This window comes from Cygnus atratus, chromosome 5, assembly GCF_013377495.2.
Source record: "Cygnus atratus isolate AKBS03 ecotype Queensland, Australia chromosome 5, CAtr_DNAZoo_HiC_assembly, whole genome shotgun sequence".
NCBI lineage: Eukaryota > Metazoa > Chordata > Aves > Anseriformes > Anatidae > Cygnus > Cygnus atratus.
This window is the reverse complement of record NC_066366.1, coordinates 5,275,102-5,298,615: the sequence shown is the minus strand read 5'-3', so window position 1 is coordinate 5,298,615 and position 23,514 is coordinate 5,275,102. Positions and strand designations below refer to the sequence as shown.

The 23,514-nt window shown below is 42.6% G+C and overlaps 1 protein-coding gene across 1 annotated transcript in view; it reads right to left on the bottom strand.

The window, feature by feature from the left end:
* Nucleotides 1-23,311, bottom strand: part of KCNC1 (potassium voltage-gated channel subfamily C member 1) — a 105,920-nt gene extending 82,609 nt beyond the window's left edge. Inside the window, 1 exon segment of the mRNA XM_035550194.2 lies at nt 22,677-23,311. Within this exon segment, the coding sequence (XP_035406087.1) occupies nt 22,677-23,246 (570 nt within the window). The 5' untranslated portion in view covers nt 23,247-23,311.
* Between the last annotated feature and the right edge of the window lie 203 nt (nt 23,312-23,514).

Genomic DNA, 23,514 nt, shown 5'->3' with positions numbered 1-23,514 from the left:
ATGGAACCCTGTCTTCAGGCTTAGACTGGAGGCACGTTAATAAGGGTGGACTTCTTATGGCAATCCCTGCAGGATCTGGTCTGTCCTCATGGGATCTCTGAGCAGGAGTGCCATGAAGAGGCAGAAAGGCAAGGGCTTTCCAGAGCTGTAACATGCAGGAACCGCTCTCTGCAGGAGCCTCTCTGTATTACATTTGTAAGTTTGGTGCTCCCTGGCTTCCCTCATCTATTTGTTGCAACTAAAACCTGCCTCAAAGGGTCTGTGCAGCTCCCACTTGCGTGCTGTGCAGGACAAAGCTGGGGTGCTGAGGATGAGACACGTTGGTGTGTGTACATGCTTGCCTTCTGACAGCACCAGCTTGCCACTGGGGTATGAGATCACAGTTAAAATAGAGGCAGCTTCAAGAGATCGATACTTTCTGGTTACCCTAAGGAAGTAGAAAAGCAGATTGTCACTGTGAGGAGGGAGAACTGACTATTCTCATCGTCATCTCGCTGAGATGCTGTCCTCTGAGATGCTGATGCTGTTTGGTTTAAGAAATGGGTTTGAGGTAGCTCAGCTTTTTAGGAAGATGTTCTGGTAGGCTCTACAGGCCACACTTGGCATGATAAACTTGCACGGATACCAACAACGTTCAGCAGACCTGTATTCCTGAGCTGTGTGAGGCCTCTGTCTGGCATTGTTGTATAGCTTTAAATGAAGATGTTGCCATCAATCAGCTTGTCACCTACCTCACTACCCACTTCTATTAAATGATTTCACTATCAGCTAAGATGGAGCACACCAGTGAGTGGCATATTATAAGTGTCTGGAGAGATTAGATACTGAAATGAGATGGATAACATCCAGGCTGCTGCGCTGGATCCGTCAGCTCCCAGTATTGTGGCTGCCAGTGCACCCTGCTTCGGTCGGCTCACACCTACCCTTGTGCCCCTGCGTGCATTTCCCTTGGCAGAGGGCACAAGCTAGAGGTGTGTCAGGGCAGTCTCCTGAGAAAGCTACAATAACTGCACTGTATAAGCAACGTAGCATCTAATTCTTTTAAGGTAATACAGTAGCACGTTACACCATTTGTTTGGATTCATGCAAGCGCTCAGTTGTGCTCTGAGCCCTTCTGTTTGCAGTTCCTTAAACCAGTATCTTCTCAATATGTTCTTCCTCGGGATGGTGCTTGCCAAAAGATGATTTTAAAAAAGAGTAACTGAAGGATCTGTAATAACTGGTCAGCTAAGAGAACTGAATGCAGAAAGCTGACAAGGCCTAGGATGGTGGCCATCCTTGAGGAAAATATCCATCACCCTGGGGAAGCTCATTTTAATACGTTGTGGTTTGAGATGGTAACCTGGGTACATAGGCATTAACACGCTGCCTTAGTTTCTATCTATTATGGGAAAACGTTCTGCTGAGAAAAAGGTACAGTATAGAGGCAATAAAAATAAATACCTGCGGGTAGCGAGAAACAGCATTTTAATGCCTGTTTCCACTGGTGTTATCCTCTTCATACAGAGGGACACAATTGGAAACGTGCACAAGGAAATCTGGAATAATTAGTGGACTCTAGTACAGGAGGTCAGTGGCCTTACCTCAGATGGCTCCGTCTGTGGTGTATATTATACAACTGTTTCATGAGTGCTTTAGAAATATTCAGAAATGTGTAGGGATTACTTCATTAAAAAGTCGCACCTATATAGAGAAATAGCTTGGCTGGTATCAGTTCACCTTTTCAGGGCTTAAGAGGAGTATGAAAACTTATTAAAATTCTCAGTAACTTTCCTAGATTAAAAAATGTAGTAACTTAAGGCCCCAGACGTTAATGCTAGGAGGGGATCTCTGCTCTGTTTTCTTTAGAAAGATATCTTTTCTGGGCTATACCTAATGTATCATTACTGCAGAATACTTCTACGTTTGTGGGGAAAAAAATGCTTCTCAGAGTTTAAATATATATATATCGATGGATGGATATAAATTAAGGTTCTTTTGCTCACATTAATTAGCATTGAAATCAATCTGTCTCCTTAATTCTGTGAGGTAGCGTAGCATGGCCTTGTTCCTTACCAGGGCCTCTGGATGGTCCAGTAAGCAAATCCTAAAGAACATTCAGGGCAATAAAGTAATAAAGACAGTAGTATGCTTTATTTTATTTTTTGGTGGGAATCTTCTGTGAATATTTCATGGCAGAGAAGTTATTTTTGGAAATATATCTATTAATTCCTGAGCAACAGCATTTGGCAGTCTTCAAATGGAATTTAGATTTGTGCTGATGGTGCCCTTAGTTCATATGTCATCCTAAAATCATTCACTTTAATTTGTGTTAAAATAGATTGGGAAAATGAAGTATCTGTATTCTCTTTTCTCTCCCTTGGGTGCAAAGTGGAAATAGTTGCAAAATACAACTTTCAGCCCTGACAAGATCACAGGTACGGTTTTCACCTCAGGTATGCCAGCAAGTACCGGGTGACAGGATCAATTATCAAACAAGATAAAACTGCACAAGAACTCTAGGAGAAGAGCTGAGCAGGGCTTTATGCAGCCAAGACCTACCTCAGGAGCTTCACGTAGTCAGAAAGCTGTTGCCCAAACTTTTGTTTAGCAAGGAGCTTGAACTTGAGTGCTCCCTGCGTGACAGCTGATCTCAGCTGGTTAACTGAAGTTGCTTGGTGTTGCTATAGACACTGCAAACAGGAACGGGGATGGGAAAGGATAAATTCATGTGGGATTTAAGATGGGTCCCTTTGCAGCCCCATGTGCAGGCTGCTGAAGGGGGTCTGCTATTATTTAGTGTCCTTTTTTTCTGGGGTTGGAAATACCGGACTATGATGGAAACTCTGACAAGTGCCCCCCAAGGTTCACAGTGAAAAATGAGAATTGCAGCTCATTGGCAATAGCTTTAAACCAACATGGCAACATGGGTAAGTGGCTAAGGCAGCATCTGCAGAAGGTGGCAAGGAGAAGTGACGTGTTTCTGCGTTCCCCTTGAGGGATTCCTCCTTCGTTCGTGTCCTCAGGCACAACCAGCTCTATTAACTAACATGCCACAGCTCTTAATTTCATTGCAATAGAAAAACATCCTCCCTCTACCTCCTCTTGAGGTCTGGCTCACCCTGCCTGGTCTCTTGGAGACTCCTCTCAGCTACGCGTGGGCAGGAGGGGATGGGCAGGCTACATCCCTGCCTGCATCTTCGTGGCACTTGCTAAGTATAATAAGATATTGGTTTGTCTTCTGGAGGAAAACGAGTATTCAAGGAAGCCCAAGACTGCATGGAAGATGTCAATTTGCCTGGAAAATACTGAGTCTTTGCCACCATTCTCAGGGAGAAGACATACTAGGTTTTAGAGCAGCATTCTTTGGAACTAAGCACCAAACAGGTATTCCTGGATTTAGTAGTATTGGTTTTGACCTGTTTACATCTATTTACACTGGTGTGTCTGGTGAAATCTTTTTTGTTCTGTTTGTTCTGGCTGTGGGAGGTAGGATCCCTTCCTTCTTTTTCTGCTAATGATTTATTTTGGATTGCCTGAGAAAACAGTTTCTATGCCTCAGTTTGCCCACTTTGTGAGAAAATTGGAAGAATTCTTGCATATCTCACTAGAGGTTCGGACAGGACTGACATTCTTCTGAAGTATTTTGTAGTTCTGGAAAAAGATGTAATGGACAAGTAAAACATTATTACTCCTCTTTTTGTGATTACAGAAAGCTGAGCAGTGACATCTAAGAAAATCTAAAACTCTTCTTAAACATTTATAAACCCTTCTCTTTTTTGCTGTTCTTGTAGGTCCTATTTCTGAAGATGCTCACAGCCAGCACTTGTAGGCAGATTGCTGGGATTTAGGAATATTCAGCCCTGATGCTGATTATTTTTATCCCAATTCAAAATATTTTGACCTCCATGTTACAGGCCAAGTTCTCAGCTGGAGTAAGTGCAGGTATCTCTGTTCAGCTGAACATCTCTGCCTACTTTTATTAGCTAGAGGTCATGCCATATCCCTAACATACACATTTCTCAGTGCAGTGTGGAAGCTACTGCTTTCTGTTTTCCAAGTAGTACAGACAGATACTGTAGAAGAAATAGGCTTCTAAATCCCCCTCATCATCTGTAAGATGGTTCAGAGTCCATCCTGTTCTGCTAATATATGGCAATTTTTGTACAGAGTCTGGTGACAGAAATATTAACAAGAGTAAACTGTAACAACCTCATAGTGCCAACATCAGCAGGGGCAACTGGATGCTCCTGCAGGGTTTACCTGCTATTAATTCAGAACAAAATTCTTGCTTTAGGGTTTTAACTCCCGCTGTCTGTCTGAAATGCAGTTGCTGTGCTGCTGAACTACTTGAAAAATCCTATCATACACATAATTTCAGGCTGTCTGCAATAAAAACAATAGCAGGCAAGGAGATAGTACAAAGAATGGGTTAAATCACAGACTTCCTACCTCTTTGGTATTCCTGGATAATAATCCACCTACAGTGACTCTACACTGTGGGTAGAAAATGCCTACCTCTTTTTAAACATAATTTATGCACTCCTTTGCCTTTTGAAAAGGATAGACACCAGGCAGAGAGAAGACTGCTCTGCTGCATTAGGGCTCAAAATTAACCATCAAAATGTGTCTGATGTGCAAGTCAATTTGCCAAGTCATAAATGTTACAAACAGACATTTGATTACAGCATGTATTTTTAAAATACGTTTTTTGGCTATGTAGCTCTAGCAAATACCATTTTTTCCAGTTAAAAGTTTCCAGCTAAAAGTTCAGGGATGCATATGTTTTTAACCTAGCACAACAGGAAACCTGCCATAAACTGATTCCCCCAGGTTTCCTTCTGCAAAGGCTGTGTACTGTGAGGCAGTGTCTCCTGTGTGAATCAAAGTGCCCTTGACTCAATCTGCAGTAAGCAGGAAGGAAGGTGCCTGATATTTTTTCTCTGATGCTGCAGTGGCATCTGAGGAGGCTGAAAACATGAAGGAGACTTAAAAGGAAGCTTATTCCTTTATTTTTTTTCCTTAGGAGAATAAAAGTGGGCTTGGATATGAAGGAGTTGATTGGTGAGAAGTTTCTGCTTATGGGTGCTTTTAAAGTAGAATTCAGACCTAGCAAATTCTATGGTGGTTGCATAAGTCTTGAAGTTACATTGCTAAAGCCTGAAAAGCAAGCAATTGACAGGGGAACATATTTCTAATATTATTTCTTTCTGACCTTTCTTTTTGTTTTGCTTTGAGTTTTGATTAACTTCACGTCAATTGTAATCAATGAACATTGGGGAGGAAAGTGTTGTGTTTTTTTTCTGGTTAAACTTCCAGCAGCTTTCCCTCATTCTTCTGTTTAGAAAAGGAGTAATTCCTGGTACCTTCAGGGATTGCTCCAGGAAAAAAAAAAAAAAACAGGGAGGTCCAGTTTGACATTTTAGATGCCTTGAGTTAGACAACCGGGATAAAAGCAATTTCAGGCCGTCCCTGTATGTCATAAAGAAAAAACACAACGGTAAATGAGTTAGAATTAACTCTCGAAAAGCAGTACATTTTTTTTTCAAGGACCAGAATGCCCCCAAGAGATTTCATAGCCATTTTCTGCTCACCTATAATGGGGATTACTGGACTATTAGAGTGGAAGAAGGCACCAGTGAGTGAGTCTTGTGCTGTTCATGCATGCCCAACGCACCTTGTGGTCTGTGTCTTAGAGGATATTTTCAAAATGATTTGCATCTCCAAAGGAGATGTGCAACTCTTGTATTGTCTGCCTCACTCCATGAGTCTTTGGGGGAGTAACTAGCTTGCTACCTGTTCTAGCATACTGCAAGTGACAGAAAAGGTCCAAGTGGCATTCTTCTGTCTGCCCTGACTCCTTTCCTCTCACCCTCATCTGTAGTAGCACCTCTGCCACCTCCAGCTGCGTGTTTCCTCAGGAAGCTATCAGCTTATCTTCAATATCTGCCTGGTGCCTTTGTGTCAGAGGGCTCATAATAATAAAGATGATCCTAGAGATTAGCCCACCCCAGCCAAGAAATGTGACTGATCCCAGTATGCTTTTTGCCTTTCTGTGATTGCTCAGGGAGCTTCAGCATATGTCGGGCTTCAGCACACGCAGCATCTGCTCTGGCATCTCATTCTGTAGGGTGTTGGTCTTCTTGGAAGAGACCCGCTTTGCTAGACACAGCTCTCAGCTCGTACTTAGTCTGCCTGCTCTGGGAAGGCAGCGTGTTTGCCGACAACAGGCAAGATAAAAGTCAAGGGCTCATTCCGTTGCCACTTCAGGGCTGATGTATAACTTCCTCCTTCAGTTTGAAATCCCCGTTTAGATTACATAGGTTGTGGAGGTGATGGGTTCACTTAGATTATTTTTCACTTAGATTATTATATTCATTAGATTCACTTAGACTATTTTCTGGCTTTATGTTGCTGTAAACTGGAACCAGTTAATATGTAGGGTATGAATAAGTAAGTCTACTAGTGCTTTAATTCTTCAAGCTTCATTTTAAAATTTCTCTGGGACATATATATAATTCCCTTTTTTAAAGTTTGTCATTACTTAGATATTATGTAGTAGCCAATACTGTCAATAATCTGTTACGCATGTTCTGCTTTAATTTTTCATCTGAAGGAGCAAAAAGAATCTTCTGATTTTTTTTGAAACTATTGTTTAGAAAGGTTTTGTAGATAGTCTTAAATGGTCCTAATTTTTACCTCCCTGAATCATGAAAGCATTGCTTTCTCGTTTCCTGTCAATCTTACTCAGGAATGCTGAATAATCAGAATGAAGCAACGATAAGATTGCCTTCTGATCCCTCTGATTTATTTTGAGGAGAACTTCTTTCTGCTGTCAAAAAGATGTCCTCACTTCACCTGCTTAAAGCAAACATGCTACTGGAAATTCGTAAAACTTTATCTCCAAATTACTGTGCAGAAATTAGCTAATTAATCCCCACAATACCCAGAAGAGGTAGATAAATAATGCTCTGTTTTCTTGATTACAGATGGAAAAATCACTATCAAGAAGTTGGGGCTTGCCAGAGGTCAATTCTGCAGTTAGATCAAGAATTAGTGCGTTCCTGTGCTTCCTACGTGAGATGATACTGCTTTTTTCTACCGTGCCTCTTCCTTGTTGTTTCAGCTCAGTCACTGTATCTGCCACTGAATCCTACACGTTCATTTTGGAGTCATCTTTTCATTAGACATCACATATCCTCAACTGAAGACTGTGTTTATTTCAGACTTCCTTTTTAAGTGACGTGGTCAAACAAGGGCCAAGGGCTGCTAATTGTCCCTGGATTTGATGTGCAATGAGAACCATCCCTGGAATAATACCTATGGGGACTGACACAGACACTTGCATCCTTTGGTCTGACAGAGCAAGAGCCTTGTGGCTCCTTCTCACTTCCACAAGTACCATCTGCAGTTATTAGGCCAGCTTTTTTATTTTTTATTTCCCCCTCCTGAAATCCCATTTAGTGTTGGATCACAGCTGAAAGAAGTCTGTGTGTGGTGAAGACCATAATTATTGTGCAGGACTCTTAAGAGGAGAAGCTGTTTTGGCTAGGGTGGAATGGTGAAGTCTCTGCCATAGGCTCTTAAATAGATGAATTTGGCCTTTTTTTTTTTTTTCTCCCTGCCAAGCTCTCATGCCAGTCATCAAGGTGTTTGACCTTCTCAGGCCACAATAAAAGATGAGTGCATCTGAACTCACTGCCCAAAAACCTCAAACGCCCCTACAGCAAAGGCTTCTCCAGAGCAAGAGGTTTTTCACTGTGGAGCCTAACACTTTATTGGCAAGCTTGCAACAGCAAAATGTGCTCTTCTTACTACAAAACCTATTACTGCAAATTCCCGTCTTCTTGTGAGGGCTGCCTTCTTGCTTGTGGCACATGCGAATGTACTGGCATGTTGCTTACTCATTGGAATTAGTCTGATTATGTTCTCACCTTGCTGGAAAAGGAGGAGGGCTTTGTTGTTGGTTAACACAGTTTGAGATGTCAAGCTCTTGACAGTCTTGGTTCTCTGCTACTAAGCAGGTGATCTGTCATCCTGCATTCCCTTTTCAGGGTCCCAATGCTGTTCTTCTGCTGTAGTGGGCACTGAAGAGCGGGACCTCCCTCTCCTCACAGTCATTTGTTCTTCTAATTCTGAAGCCTCCTCCTGTCTCCTATTCGCTATGTCCTACTTCTGACATTTTCTTTCTCATTGCTTATACTGGAACCCACTATTTTCTGTACTTCTGCTTCAAGAGAGTGTCCTTTGAATGTCTGATGATGACTGCAGTTCCTCTGCTGCATAGCATCTCATGCTCTGTGAGCAGCAGGTCAGTCATCCAACAATTAAATGGTGCTTAAAAACAGAACTAGCGCCACAGCCTCTGGGTGAAAGGGGGACAACAAGAAAGACAAGATGATGTTGATCCTTCTAAAAGGAAGAGTGGTTTTGTGTCCAGAAAGGGACACAAAAACACAAAGCCAGGCTGAGAAACGTGAAGAAACATTCACAAGCAAGCCCCTGTCCTCCTGATCTATGTGGAAACCTGTTTTTATCCTCAGCTAATTTGCAAACAAGAAAAACTCACCCAACACAAAGCTAAAGGACTGTAAGCAGGACATGTGGAATGTTATTTGGAAATAACTCAATGGAAATTGGAAAAAAAAAGTCATTTTTTTCTTGAAAATGTTCAACAATATTTGCCTTATGTGTCCTGCAGACTTGAAACTGGCAAGGCTTTTTCCTTTTCCAAAGGTTGTAACAGATAAGTAGGTTTGTGCAGAAAGCTGCTTTTTATATTTCTGTCATTCCCCCTTACACTGGCTCTTTTGCTCTTTCCACCCACCATTTTAGTTTTTCACTTTTTTCTGAAGTAAAGGTGAGGGAGGAAAGAAACTAATAATGGGAGAAAAAATTATTTTCTCACGAAGAAAAGAGACTTTTAATACACTTTCTTTAAGAGGGGGCAGAAAAGTTTGTTTGTTTTTGTTTTTCCGAAGTAGAAAATATATGTACATGTATTTGGCCAGCTGTAGATCTGAAACAGCAGAATACGTATACTATAACTGTTGATACTCCAAAAGCTGTTTCAGAGTAAATACAATAAAATAAAAATCTGTATAGTATGAGAAGGCTCCCTAAGCCTCATCTGCAGAGTTTCCAAAAGCTATGATGCAGAGACAAATGAGGCTGTAGAATAAATGGTAAAGAGGACCAATGACACTCCACTTTCAGCTTGTCTCTTTCTATGTGTATCTTTAAAAAATAAAATCAGTGCCTCAGCATAGCAAGAAGCTCAAAACTACTAGTGATTCTTTAGCATTTCAATGAAGGTAGATTTATTAAAAAAAAAAAAAAAGGGAAAAAAAGGTTGTACCTAAACTGCAAATTAGTGGCAAGTTCTATTAACTGTAAGAATTCATAATTTAGGCTAGCGACTTGGCTTAAGAGTGTTTCCATGGCCTGTGGGCATTTTAATAGCAGGACTGCAGTATGCGCTAGCAGGGATTCTGCAGCTTGATAGCTTTGGGTCGTCTGGAATTTGTTCTTGATTACAGCTAGCGTCATGTGCAGTGCAGGTAGTAAATGAGAAGATGCATTTTCCATTTGTATCCAAATATTTATTGATTTTTTTTTTTTACAGCTTCTGGTCTCTCAGGAAACGTGGTACAGGGCTTGGGAACATAGTTTCTGCACATAAATCTTCTACTGAGACTTTCCTGAATGTCCTTCTGAGCCCTATGCCACTGTGTACATTACAACTCTTGTAGCAAAACCTCTAGACCAACCTTCTGCTGTATCTGGACAAAGTCACATACAGCCTTTCTCCCTGCAGAAACCTCATTTTTGTTCTTTTGCCGAAGTTGTCAAAACGAGGAGCAAAGGATACCGCAGAAAGGGATTTTTACTGAAAGTTTTGCAGCTGCAGGAATTCATGATGTGCCCCCAGCTACCACAAGCAGAAATGAGGGCTGCTAGGCTGGCATTGCTAAATAGAACCTGCTTGGCTATTGGGATGAATAGTGTGAGCAAGTATCCTGGTGGCAAAAAGGAGCTGCCATTCCCAACATTCACACCTAGGATCTCAGCTTAAGTTTAGCACAATTCCTACACCTGTAACCATGTACATCTTGCTTCTAAAAATACATTTAGTTGTGCTAAGAAGAGATTAGATGAAATTTCTTGATGGTCTGAATTGGACCTTGATGTTAAAGTCAAGAGCCAGGAAAGCTTATATTTGCAAGAAATGCCGTAACATCAAAGGTCAGTTATTTATGTTGCTCCTAGCAGAAATACAACCACTAAGAACTCCTACTGGAATGAAGGAAGCACAAAAAAGTACTTCACATTGGTGGTTATATATATGAAATAGGCTGATTTGGTTTTCTTGTGGAACATACAGAGAACAAGAGGCCTAGGAACACAGCTCCAAACTCCCCAGCTTTTGCTCGTATTTGTGCCACAGCTCTCAACAGGATTACTTTTGCATCTATGTTTGCCGTAGTTCCTCCTTTTTCCCTTTCGAATAATTTTAAGAGACAAGATGACAGATCAGATTAGAAAAATACCTATAAATAATACTGTACATAAAGAGGCATTTACCCACTGAATCTAAAAGTCTTTCCTTGATTTAGTTTTATTTTCATAAACTTCATCTTACTTGACACTGACAGTGATTCATATAAATATTAAGTATTCATTTTTAGTCCACTGCACATAAGTGAAGCTAAACTGTAGTGTTCTTTGGAGTTTTACCCTGCAGGTCCTTACTTAGGCCTCCCAATGGGAAGATGGACAGAAGGATTCAGTTTTGGAATACTCTACAACTTGGTCTTATGACCCTATATTAAATAATATAAATGTGGTGTTTTTAAAGATGTTCAGTGACATTCACATTTCAAAGCTTGCTTCCCCCCTACCCCCCCCCCCCAGCTTCTGCAGAATGTGAAAATAAGGTGTTACCCCAAATTAAAACTTAAATCTGAATGCTGTGGAGTATAACATTTCTAATTTAAACCTCCTTTTTTGTGCTCTGGTTTACAACTTTTACCATTATATTTATTCTTCTGCTCTATCTTTTTTTTCAGTTAAATCAGGTTTTTAAATGTTTTATTTGTTATCAAAATGTTTTCTTCTTTAAACTGCACAGCAAAGCTACTGAAGCATTGAAAGACTTTTTTTTTTTTTTACCAGTATTTGTCACTTTTAAATTTTAATACAGTTGTGTTTCTGTTCTAGCAGGAGTTGATTTGATAACAGATGGAAAAACTGAAAAACTGCCTCCGCTTCATTAAAGCCCCTCACAAGACTCTTATATAAGGTAGAGTACAGAAAGGATACTTAACACTAGTTTCTACTAAGATTTTGAGCTAGTTTTGGGTGTATCATGAAGGCAGTGAATATAATGGCTAGAATGCTTATTGATCACTTCTGTGTTGTTCGTTTATGCCAGACCTAAAGCATATGTGCTGTAAAAGGCACTAACCTTGCAACAACTTGTTCTAGTGCTTTTCCAAATTAAACTTACCCTGGCAGTAGTTTAATTGAGATCGCTTTCCTTTAATGCACTTTGAAATATTAAAAAGTAATAAAATGCAAGTGATCAATTTCCATTTAAATGAAAAGAATGTTTATATTAAAATATTGATGAAAAGACAGCCTTCAGAGATTTTAAGAATACTTGTATTTACATGGCATGACTGAAAGGTGACAGATTGATAGCCCTGGGAAATGCAGGTTTGTTCAGAACAAATTACGTGATGTGTCCTTACACTGACTTGGGAGCTCACTTGCCAGCACGGCAGGACTGCTCAGGCTCTGGGGTGAAAAAGTTCGCTTTACTTCTGTTGAGATGATAATTTTTGTGCATTTTGTACATTCCTTCTCCGTAGGGGCTGTGCAGAGATCACTAAAGCTCATCACACAGCCAGCCACCCGATGACACCTGGTCACTTCCTAACAGGTACTGACTTTGAACTAGCAAGCGATTAAATATAAAAATCCTACAAAATTTAAGTTATGTGGTCTCCAGCAATGTCACTACAGGTATCGGTTTTCTGTTCTTAACCTTGCTGAGTTCAGTAGTGTGGAATTATCACACGGGCGCAGCTTCTTAGTTCCATATTATTGGGAAAAAGTGCTTTGTCACATATCCAGTATATCGTTTTGTGAATTCCCCGTGCTGTACAGACTGGATCACCCTCGCTAACTGCCTGGATTATGCAGCTGTCTGAAGCAGGGAAGCCTTCTGAGCAGAGACAGTGAAAACTTGAAAATCATGCAGTTGGAGGAATATACTAAACTTAAAATTTCACATCTTTAGCAAAAACTGTAACCGCTAGATTATTGCATAAGGGGAACTGTTTTTCACTACTAATATCCCGTTTTCATTTGAGCACAGTTCTGAACACAGCTTCTATTCAGTATGTAGTTGGCATGCTGAAGTACTTTTAAAGGACTGAGCCTGTTAGCGACGAAAAATTCTGGGCATTAACAAGACTGATACAAGGTAGTTACCAACAATACTAAGGTAGCTCTGGGCACAGGCAGGTACAATACTGTAGGCGCTGGGAAATTTTAATATGCATCTTAAAAAATGACATCTGCAGGGCTCATGTTTTGGTAATCGTAAGTTTGAACTCCCATGGCTACATCCTTTTTTGACTCTGGCTTCCGAAGTGAGGATGCTGGGACCGAGTGCTAAATTCCCATGATGCAGGAGGGATGGGAGTGTCCACCCTGCTGTCTTTGTGCTGACTGATGCATCTCATATGCATGCTGCACCTTTTGAAGAATCATAGCTTTGGGTATCTCCTCCTCTAGTCCAGCTTGGTTTGCGAAACTATATCCATGGAGTGTAAATTCTTCCCACAGGTTGTTATTGTTAACTTGGTGTTTTTAGGGCATCTAGAGGGCTCAACAGAAATCAGAAGCCTGTTGTGCTAGTTACTGCAACATATGCATTGTAAGGGAGTGCCAAAAAATGCAAGTAACCTTGAGAAAAGTTATTTTCCCATTTTGAAAATGATGTACCAAGATTTAATGTCCTGCGATTCCACATGGAGTAAAATTCACAGAAAATGAGGGAGGAGGGCTGAGGCATACCCAAACGATCTGGTTTAATGAGCTAACAGAATGTGCTGTTTGTGCCCCATTGCAAATGTTCATTTGGTAAGCTATACGGATATGGCCCTTCTTCATACTAGTGGTGTGCTGTAGATGCTAGCTGAAACCCCAGAGAGGTTTCTTCAGAGCTAACATATGCAGGCAAGTAGGGCACACAAATAATGACTTTAGTCAGAACTGCTAACAAATGTTTGCTTGATAATCTGCATTAATTCAGTTACTTGCAATCATCTGTCCAAATCTCAGCTTTTTTTTTTTCCCTCTCTGCTTTCTAGGAAATTCATAGCATGTGTGTATTTCTGATTAAGTGAGATCTTGAAAGTCCAATATGTGGACAGTTCTCCATGAAAGCTAATGATCACCTAATCAGAACAAAGGCTTACCCTGTTGTCCTAGCCCAGATATCCTTTGAAGATAGTAAATGTGCTGTTTTAGGAGTTGCTATAGCTGATGATCAAACCTGTGAAGATAAATTTGTGTTTTGGAGTTGAAGACACCATAGAATTGCTACAGAATTTCAAACTTGTGATTTGCCTTTGGTTCATGTCACACTGACACCTAGAAGATAAAATGAGCTTTTCTTAGTGGAGCAGGTTCTCCAAAAGATGTTTTCTTTAGAAAAGTGAAGGCACTTTTTGCAGAATTGATTTCCTGCTGCATAGACATAACTAACATTTCAGGAGATCTATACCAGTTTAAAATTTACATTAGGTCTTTTAATGAAATCACTAGCACCTTTGGGACTTCTTGGTAGGATAAACACTGAACTCATAGCAGCTGAACACTAAATTTCAACATCACTTAAGCAAAATTCAGATAGTAGTTGATCTACTACTTCCCCTTCCCCCAGCACAACAACAACAAAAACAAGAGCAATTGACTCAATCTGGTATTGGTTGAGTTGTTATAGCATAGTTAGGTTGTTCTTGGTTTTTCCTGACACGTGCTTTACCAAAAAAACTTGAGTTAAAATCAGTTCTGCCGCATGCGGGACACACTGCCAAGAAGTGCTAAGACGTACTGTCACTAGCTTTCTTGCAAAACTCCACACTGTAAGCAATGGGGAGATCCATGCTAAAAAAAGAAAGAGGAATTACACAATGTGGCCGATATTATGTTGTTTTGTTTTTAGAGTAGAGATCGGAGGCTGCTGTGAAGACAAGCCCTTTTGCATTTAGTGCTGTGGCAATTTCACAATTGTCTTTGTCCTGAAAAATAATTTTCTGAAGTGGGTCTGCATGGGTCTCGGGCTGGATCCCATTAAAATCAGTGGTAGCTGGGGCAGTGGCCCTACAAGACGGGGCTGGACTATACTGAAGGTCTCTTAACTGCTTGCCCATGTCCTTTTATGCTGTAGACATGACCTCCATTCCAACAGAGGTTGTAGGTGCCCAGGCTTTTGTAGGGGGTTCTCCTTATACATTTTCCTGAAGTCTGTTATCAAATTAGAATACTCTAAAGTTTTTCATTTAGCTTATGCCTGGACAAATCATAGCAATGGCCTGCACCATCTCCACCTGTCAATTGATCTGGAGTAATGAACAGTGCAAGAATCCAAAGTGACAACTAGAATAGGGTTATTGGGATGAAATTTCAAAGTGAAATCTGCAGCAGAATTTCTGATGCATGTGAAGTCATAGGCAACCTGAACCGACTAGATCTTTCTGTATTTCAATAGGGAAATGCAGGTAATGCTTCAAGTGTGTTTTTAGAGGGCAAAGGTGGGCAGGATGAGGGATTCTGCTGCAGTTGAAACAAGAAGCTGTTAATCTGTTGGTGTATTTCTGTGCATGTTTTGATTTGTGTGTGTGGATGCTGAGTAGATCAGCCAGGAAACTAGGAAAATAAGATGTATTCAGGTTGGTTGTGCAGACCAAAATGCCTGTCCTGTCTTGTATTTGTCTCTGGGAAATTGAAAGACTCAGTAGGAATAGGTTTTTGCCTTTTGTTATTTAAAAACAATAATCCGTCTTCCTGCTTTTTTGAAGGGATATTCTTTCTGAATTTTCCAAATAAAAAGCCAGTCAGATATTTTACACTGTTTCACGCTTTCACGACACCATGATGGTCCTGACCATTTTCTCAATGTAAATCTAGCAGTGCTGAGGTTTGCTGCTGCTCCTCAAGTATCAACATAATTACATAAGAGTGTGCCAGCAGCAAGTGCCTGTGCTGGTGGATCATGTGCAGCACACACATCGCTGGCTGTCCGCAGCGCACTGAAAGCAGAGATTTATTGCATTTACAAAGGGCCATTACAATGCAATTTTAACTTACTGTCATTAAAGGGTCTTACATCATAAGCAATCACTGTAAAAAGCCTTAGACTCAGACTTATTCTTCATTTTTATAGCGTGATTTATTAGAGCCCCCATTATATCTTATAAATCATATCTGAAAGAAATAAAAATCAATTAGGGCCTGGTCCTTTCACCTTTACCCGTGTTGGGCAGTGTCTTGTGCTCAGCCTGGAGGAAACGGGGACGTTCCTGGAGTAAGGGATCGCTAGCAGAGGAGGAGTGAAGACAGCAAAATCTGGGTCCTTACTGAGCACAGGAGAGAGATGTAAAAATTTTTTGGGAAATATTCTGCAGGGAGGGGGTGGTTCTCCATAGATTTCTCTGATTTTATCTGATCCTAACACCGTGCCTCCCGAGTACTGTTTGGAGTGAATCACGTATTTATGTAATGCAACATTCAGCAGAGAAAGCCAAGTCAGCCTTCTAATGCTGTTCTTTCCTCAGATCAAATTCAGCATGTAGTAACTAAGCTAATTGAAATACAGTTGCAAAGATCTCAAAATGGCTGTTCTGTTAGTGTGATCCCACAAGAATGCACTGCATTTCATAAAATCAAGCCTATATAAAATGGAAACTCAGCTTTGCCATCTGTATTTGCATGAGAAAGGCTTACTTACATGATTATCAATTAGGGCTCAATTTTTCAATCTGAATACCCCTGCTTGCCCTTTTTATTATGAAATACAGCACTTGGATATGATTTGATTGAACATTAATTGAAGTCATGTGGTTTGAATGGGGATGTATTCTGTAGTCCTTTGCAGTGAAAAATGCCACTAAGATCATGAAGAGCTCTGCCAGCATTAGAGCTCTGTGTTTTGATGCAGTGTGCTCAGGTCTTTGGTTATGAAAATATATGTATTTGAATATGTATGTTCCTAATAAGTTGCTAAGATCTATTGCACCTCAGTGCTTTGGAACAGAAACATGCAATGTATATATTAAAAAAAGCCCTACACTGCAATTAATCTGTTATCCTGAACCGTACCGCAGGAAAATTCATTTCTATCCTTGAAGTTGCTGGTAATTTTGGCAGGGAATTTCAGTAACAGTAAGGCTGGACCCTCTGTTGCTGGTTTGCTTCCATCTCTCCTTATCTTAAAGAAAGGCAATATGTATAGACTATACTAAGGTAGTACCATAAATATATACAGAGCAGTCTTGTATTTTTAAAAATAAGAAAGATGAGTACCAGTAAATACTGGACTGTACAAAAGAAGGAAAAACAAATTGGAAAAATAATTTTCCTAGGTACAGTCTAATATATCCCATTTTTGATCAGTTCTAAAATAAAAATATAATGGATCATTGTATCCTTTGTCTCATGATGCACCAACACAGAACACCAGTATTTTTTTGCCTTTTATTTTTTCCCCTAACCAGAACCAAAATAGCAAATGTCAGGGAAAGGGCAAAGAAAATAACTGAAGGCATATAGGGATGGATTTAAAGAGAGAAGAGACCAAATATTGTTCTGAAACCAGTCGCTAAATTCATACTGATTTCAGTGGTACCGAGGTTACATTTTTAGAAGTATTTTGGGATGGTTTAATTTTGAAGTCCTTCCTCATATGGAAATCCCACTCAGCGTCGTAGGAGGTGCTGGTGATAGGAAGGCATATATATGTGTATGCATATGATGGTATGATCCATACAATCACAGCCTTGGCTAAATCAAGTAAATTTTGTAACCTAGAAACATTAAAATTAAGTAAGATTAAATATATTTATATATATATATATATGAAAATGGCAACAGATGCTGTTCTTTTTAAAGGTTTTAAGATAATAGAAATAAAATTGGAAATGGGCAAATGGATTAAACACCCTTCCATGAATTAAAACTGCTAAGTCTGTGCTACGCAGCCATAGCTTTGTCAGGTGGGTAACATCATCCCTCTGATCTTCCTGTGAGGTTGTGGCTTCAAAGAGACTGTCAGATTTTCCGGGCAGACATCCCCTCTTCCTATGTGCTCCTGAACGACTCGAACCAATGAAGTCATGGTTCTGCATGGTTGCTATGATCAGTTTTGTTTTCTTTTTTTTTTTTCCCTTGGTGGTAGCTTTAAAATTTATTACTTCTGAAGCCAGAGGGACAATTCACAGGAGTTATTTGTGAGTGTGCCTGCTCCCACCTTGGCTAACTCAGCAGGGACAGAAGCTGGGCCGTGGCCAACGCTTTCCAGCTGGGATTGCAAAGGCTGCTTTGGACAGCATGCAGAGGAGCCGAGACCGTGCTTACTAATGGGTTATGTAAGGATTTGCAGTAACGTGTCTCTTGATGGGAGAAAATAGGAATAAGATGGGATTTTAGGAGCTATGTTAATTATGAATGACAGAAGGGTGGTTAATAGATGTCTATCTGTAATTCCATTATACTACAAGTGCAGGGGAAACTTCATTTAATGTAGAAGGATTCTCATTTTTCCAGAGCTGTAATGCAGCGTGCAGTTAAAATTAGGCTCCCTAGTTAATTGTCAGCGTATGTGGTGAGAATTACTGCAGCCAGCTTCAGTGCCGGATTAGCCATGCCTCTGCAGGGGAGACCTCGCTCAAAGGCCCGAGGTGGGAGAGCAGCTCCATAAAATCCCCCTGCGGGGAGAAGAGCCCCTGTGGGTAGGGGATGCGTGTGGGGCCGCTATCCTCCTCTTCCTTCTCCTCCCTGCCTGCTCATGAGTGGCAGGAGCACCCTGAGATGCCTGTCCGAGGAGCATTCCTGTGCTGAGCGTGTCCTGCATGAGACTGCTGCAGGATAAGCCCTCCTTGTGAGGGGCGACGCCTACCTGCACCTGCCTGGGTGATTTCACTGGGTCCTGAGCTCTATCCAGCAGGCTAAAGACTGAGCAGAAGTCTCCCAAGACTCTAAGCCCCAGGACAGTATGGTTATCAGGAGTTAGGATCCCGTAAGCCTTCCCATTCCTACAGGATGCATTTTATATGGAGAAAAACTAGTTTAAATGAACACAGCAGGGTTGAAGGGCTCCTGAAAAGAGAGCTGGAAGAAATCCCTTTTTCTCATCTCTTCCCTGCTAGCCTTTATACTGTCTCCTTCCTCATGACCAGAACTTGCCTTTCCAAAGTCACCTGCTGAGGAAAGCCGATCCTTCTGCGGGGTGGCAAGGGAGAACAGGCGGGACAGGTGAGTGAGTTTTGCCATGAGCCTTTCCTCTTCCAGATCAGGGCTGTACAGCATACGCCAGGATGGCAAGTCAAGCTGTTGGGGACTTTCCATGGGACCCCAAACAGCTTTTATTTAAAAACAGTAAAAATGTTGATTTGGAAGGACTACAAAAGCTTCCCTTAGGGTTCCTTCATGAAGCCAAACTGTCCAATGTGAATGTGAGTGCTCGCACAGAAGCTCAGCTGAGAGCTGCAGGTTCCAAAAGGCTGACTGACCTCACGGCCATGAACCAACACAACCACAACCTTACCCTGCTGGGGAGGAGGACGAGAAGGAAGGGGGCAAGGATGTTAGACACCTGCAGGCCAAATGCTCCAGGAAGTCAGTGGGAGCTTGGCTTGTGTAAGAACAGCATGGCCAGACAGAAAACTGAAGGAGACAAGGTGCTAGGAAAGTATTTCTCACACATGGTGAGCACACAGAGGCCTACGAGGTCTAACGAGTGCAGAAGGCAGAACTTGAGGACAACCTAACTCCCAGATATGCTGCTTTAGGGTGTCTGTGCAACTCTGAGGAGATTTTTCCCTTTGTATATACTTAGGGAAAGTACATTTACAGAGGTGCCTGAAGACGTGCAAAAGGTCCTAACAAGCTTTAGAGAAATGTCCCACTGATTTAGGTGCCCGGTACCCGCTGGTGTGTGGTGATGTTTAAGCTGCCTGAGGAGATGCTTTTGCAAATCCACCTGGATGGCTGCCGGTCTGCATGTGCACCCGGTATCTCTGTGAAGCTGGCCTTTTCCGTCACCTCATCTGCTACTCTGTTCAGGCCTCCAGGTACCAGACTTTGCCTCCATTACCCAAATGGGATCCTTTATGGTATGGAGAATTGCAAGACCTCTTTACTTTATTAAGGTAGGTGTCTAAGGCAAGGTGTGATTTGAAACAAGCTACATTTTCTTCAGATTTAGACCATGCAAAGTGTTTGATCTCTCAGAATGAATTGCATTATGCAAGAAATTAGTATTTAGAAACCTTCAGTGTAATTAAACCTAGCCTCTATTGTTTTAACAGGGAACTGTTAACTATGCTGCATCTAACAACAAACAAGTAGTAACTGGGATCTTATGCTTGGTCAAAGTAAGTTTATAAACAGACCAAATTTGCAGTTAGCTGATCTTGCCTGAAATACACAAGTGCTCTTCCCTTCCCCCTGGCCACCTACAGTGAGATCTGCAATGAGATCAGATACCATTTATTATGAGTTAGGTGCTGGTAGGTAGTCAAAGGGCTTGTGTTTGTAAACAGTGCTCATGGAAATGCTCCAGGAATGGCTACATTGGAGTAAATTCTTAGCCTTCCTTAGACTGTTCCTGATCATCCACTGCATTACTGGACCAGATATAGTCCAGGGAAATCCTTGCTTTACTCAGATCTGCAGCTATGTTTGTATGCCATATCCCTTGTACTTGTTCAAGTGTAACAGTATAAAGGTTATGTAAATTGATGTTTATATTAAGATGTTACTTTGGAATACATTTTGGTGTCAAATATATACACCAAACATATATAATAACCATTAGTACAAGTCTAAGATCCAATTAGGCTGAGAAATTTTGTGATGTAAATATTTGACAAAATGGCAGTGAATTTAAATTTTTGCATGACTGGAATAGTCAGTAATTGAAAGTAGCATACACAATTATAAGGGAGGTAAGGGTGGATTTGTTGCCTGACTATACTTTGCTAAGAATTGCTTTAATATACCATTCGCTTGTTAATGATGCTGTCAATTATTTTACCATAAATTAGCTATTGTGAGTTTGAGATCTTTTTGCAGTGTCTGTCATTAGGTTAAGGACTCCCATCTCTTTTTATACATCCATAACCATAACATACGGCTTTTATTAGAAAATGTTAAGTGTCTTTTAATGTCTCCTTAATGGACAGTGTGTGCATGTGTTGATGATGAAAGCCATCTTCCTTCATGCAAAATATTAATGCATACGGCCTGTGTCTCCATAGATACGAGTTAAGGAATGGTATTTAACCCATGAAATATTCAGTATACACTTAACTTCAGAAATCATGTTTCCCTAATTTAACAGTCCTTTAAAAAAGAGCAAGTTAAAAGTAAATCAGGGGTTGAATTCTATCAGGTATGCACATGTAACTGTGAATAAATGGTATAATAACCGCTGGAAAAAAAAAAAGTCTCTGTAAAATGCCTACTCCTAAATGGAAATACCCTCAGGGAATTAGGAAATGGATTCTTTTTCCTGCTAGAATTCCAGCTTGTACATCATAGACCCTTAATATTGGTTATATATTTTGCCCTCCAACCTAAAATATCGGAATGTTTCCAAGAAAAACGGTGTTTTAACCTCTCATCTGTTTATAGCTTTTTTTGTTGGAGCAGCTTTATGCGTTCAGCCTTTGGATCAGTCTACAGCATCTTGGACAAGCGCACTGCTTTGACCTGAGATGTGTTCTACCAACAGATTCCTGGCCACCAGAGAGATCTGCTATTCAAATCAATGCCTGCTAATGTCGGGCTTGATTAAAGGAAGCTAACTAAGCCTTCTGAAGGATACCCTCCAGCCTTCCCTCTCTGTTTCCATGTTCCCTTGGCAGAAATCGTGGATTTGAAAGCTGCAGTTCAACAGCATCATCCTTTCATGTTGTGGTAAATATTTTATTATTCCTTTATCCTCTGTGCTGTTTAAAGGAATTCATTTAAAATATTAACTTCTTTGTTTGGGGATGAAGTCTCCAAAGGGTATGCAAACAAGAATCTTTAGAAACGCACCAAGATATAACTCCAGGCTCTGCTCCAGCTTTCCCATTCATTCAGTCTGCAGACCTGGCGGCTCCCCGCTGGAGATCTCTGCTCAGCCCAAGAGTCTCCAGCAGCCGGTTCCACCACCCATTCATACACCACCAGCTTCCCTGTCTCTGCTCCTTGCCTTTCCACGGCTTTCCTCCATCCACCAAGTTTGCTCCTTAATTTGATCTCACTCCTTTGATCGTCCTCAGGAGCACTGCTCATCCTCCCCCACCAAAGCATCAGTCATCCCCACTGAGGGCTGGCAGCAGCTCTCTGCCTTCGCAAGGTATGTTTAAGAGCAGAGTAACGCTTACCCAAGCCGATTTCTTTGTGAAGGCACTATCCTTCACCTATTTTTCCTGCTTATCAAAACAGATGCCTTGGGGCTTAATCCTGCTGTTGCTCCCGAAGTAAATGTTTTCCTTACCTTTAACTTCCCTTGCAGAATCAGGCCCTAACGTCACTATCCTCATAGGTAATAGCACCGCAGGCACCGACTGAGAGGCGTCGGGTGCCTGTTTAAGACCATCTTTATTCACAGCTACGCTGGGAATTGCACCAGTGTGCATTCCCCTTCCCCAAACAACTGCAGGCACCAAGAGGGAGGAGTTGTCCTTCAGCAGCCAGGCAAGAAACCTGTCAAACACAGTGTCCCTTCTACATGAATGAACCCTCTCCTCTGATTAATACTTTGCATTTCCCACAAGGGAAAAAGACAGAGTAGAGAGGTAAGTGAGCGACTGAATTATCCATTCTCAGAGAATCAGGATCATAAATATTTAACATGGTATGTATGAGAACAGACTGCCTTTCCAGTCCAGGCTAAGAAACTCTCCAAATCCCCTGGTCCCACAGGGACTGCCTGCTCCCGTGATCCTTTTTCCATCTCCTGAAGGGGAGAGAGCTGGTAGCTCATGAGAGGGCTGGACAAAGGTGCCTCTCCTTACAGGGGTATAACTGACTGTAAAAATCTGTGCGTGGAGGGAAATTACCTGCAATAATGGAGATCTCCCTTCTCCCGCAGGAGTGCCTGGCCTGTGCATGGGACTCTGCCCCAGACTGTGGGTTTTTAGGAGCCTGCTGGAGAATGAGGGCCTCGGCAGCCCCCACGTGAGTACGCGAGCTCATGCCACGGTGTCCACCTGTGTGCCCCGTGCACGGGACCTGCTCGAGAGCGTGGGTTACGTCCCCACAGCCCACACCTCTTTTTGTGTGACCCCCCACCCTGCTGTGGGTGCCTGCCCTGCTGTGCCAGTGGCGGTAGGCTCGGTGACACGGGCAGGGAGCGGGGCTGAGGGGCGCCTGGGCGTTTCGAGGAGGGCGCTGCTGGCAGCAGAGCTTACCCTTGCATATCTGGAGGAGTAGGGGTCCTCGAAGAGCGCCCAGATGCGGGGCTGCCACCGCCGCCAGAAGCCCCCGGACCTGCCATCGGGGGAGTCGCTGAGCGCCAGGCGTTTTGTCATCTCCAGCTCCTCTTCCCCGTCACCGGAGTCTCCGGTGCCATCGACGTCGCCGTCCTCGGCGCTGCTATCCAGGGGCGCCCCGCCGAAGCTGTCCAGGGCCTCTTCGGCGTCGCGGTGCTGCCGGTAGGTCATCCAGCAGCAGGGCTCCACGTCGGTCTCATCGATGCCCCAGAAGGCCAGCTCCTCCTCGTACAGGGGCCCGCACACGTCGGCGGGGCAGTGCAGCTTGCCCGTGCGGTAGTAATTCAGGATGTGGGCGAAGACGCCCGGGTGGCGGTCGAAGAAAAACTCATCCGTGCGGGGGTCATAGTCGAAGTGGCTGTGGGCATCGGGCTCGGCGATCCAGGCCAGCCGAGTGCCGGGCAGGGTGCGGAGGGTGCTGCGGTAAGTCTGGTGCCTAGTCCCTCCCACGTTGATCACAATGCGGTCGCTCTCGTCGCCCTGGCCCATCTCGTCTCTTCTCAGGCATGTCGCAGACGCATCCGAGCAAGCACGGCAGGCAGCGAGCCCGCGAGGGGACGGCTGCGGGGCCGGCTCCGCTCCCGGGGCCGGGGGCTGCCGGTGCCGCCCGGCTCAGGGCAGCGGCTCGGCGGGCGGCGTGGCCGCGGCGGCGGCGGGGAAGGCAGGGGCAGGGGCAGGGGGGGACATGCTCCGGGAGCGCGGCCGCTGCGGAGGCTGGGGAGCAGCGGGGCCGTGCCGGAGGGGGAGGGCCCTTCGC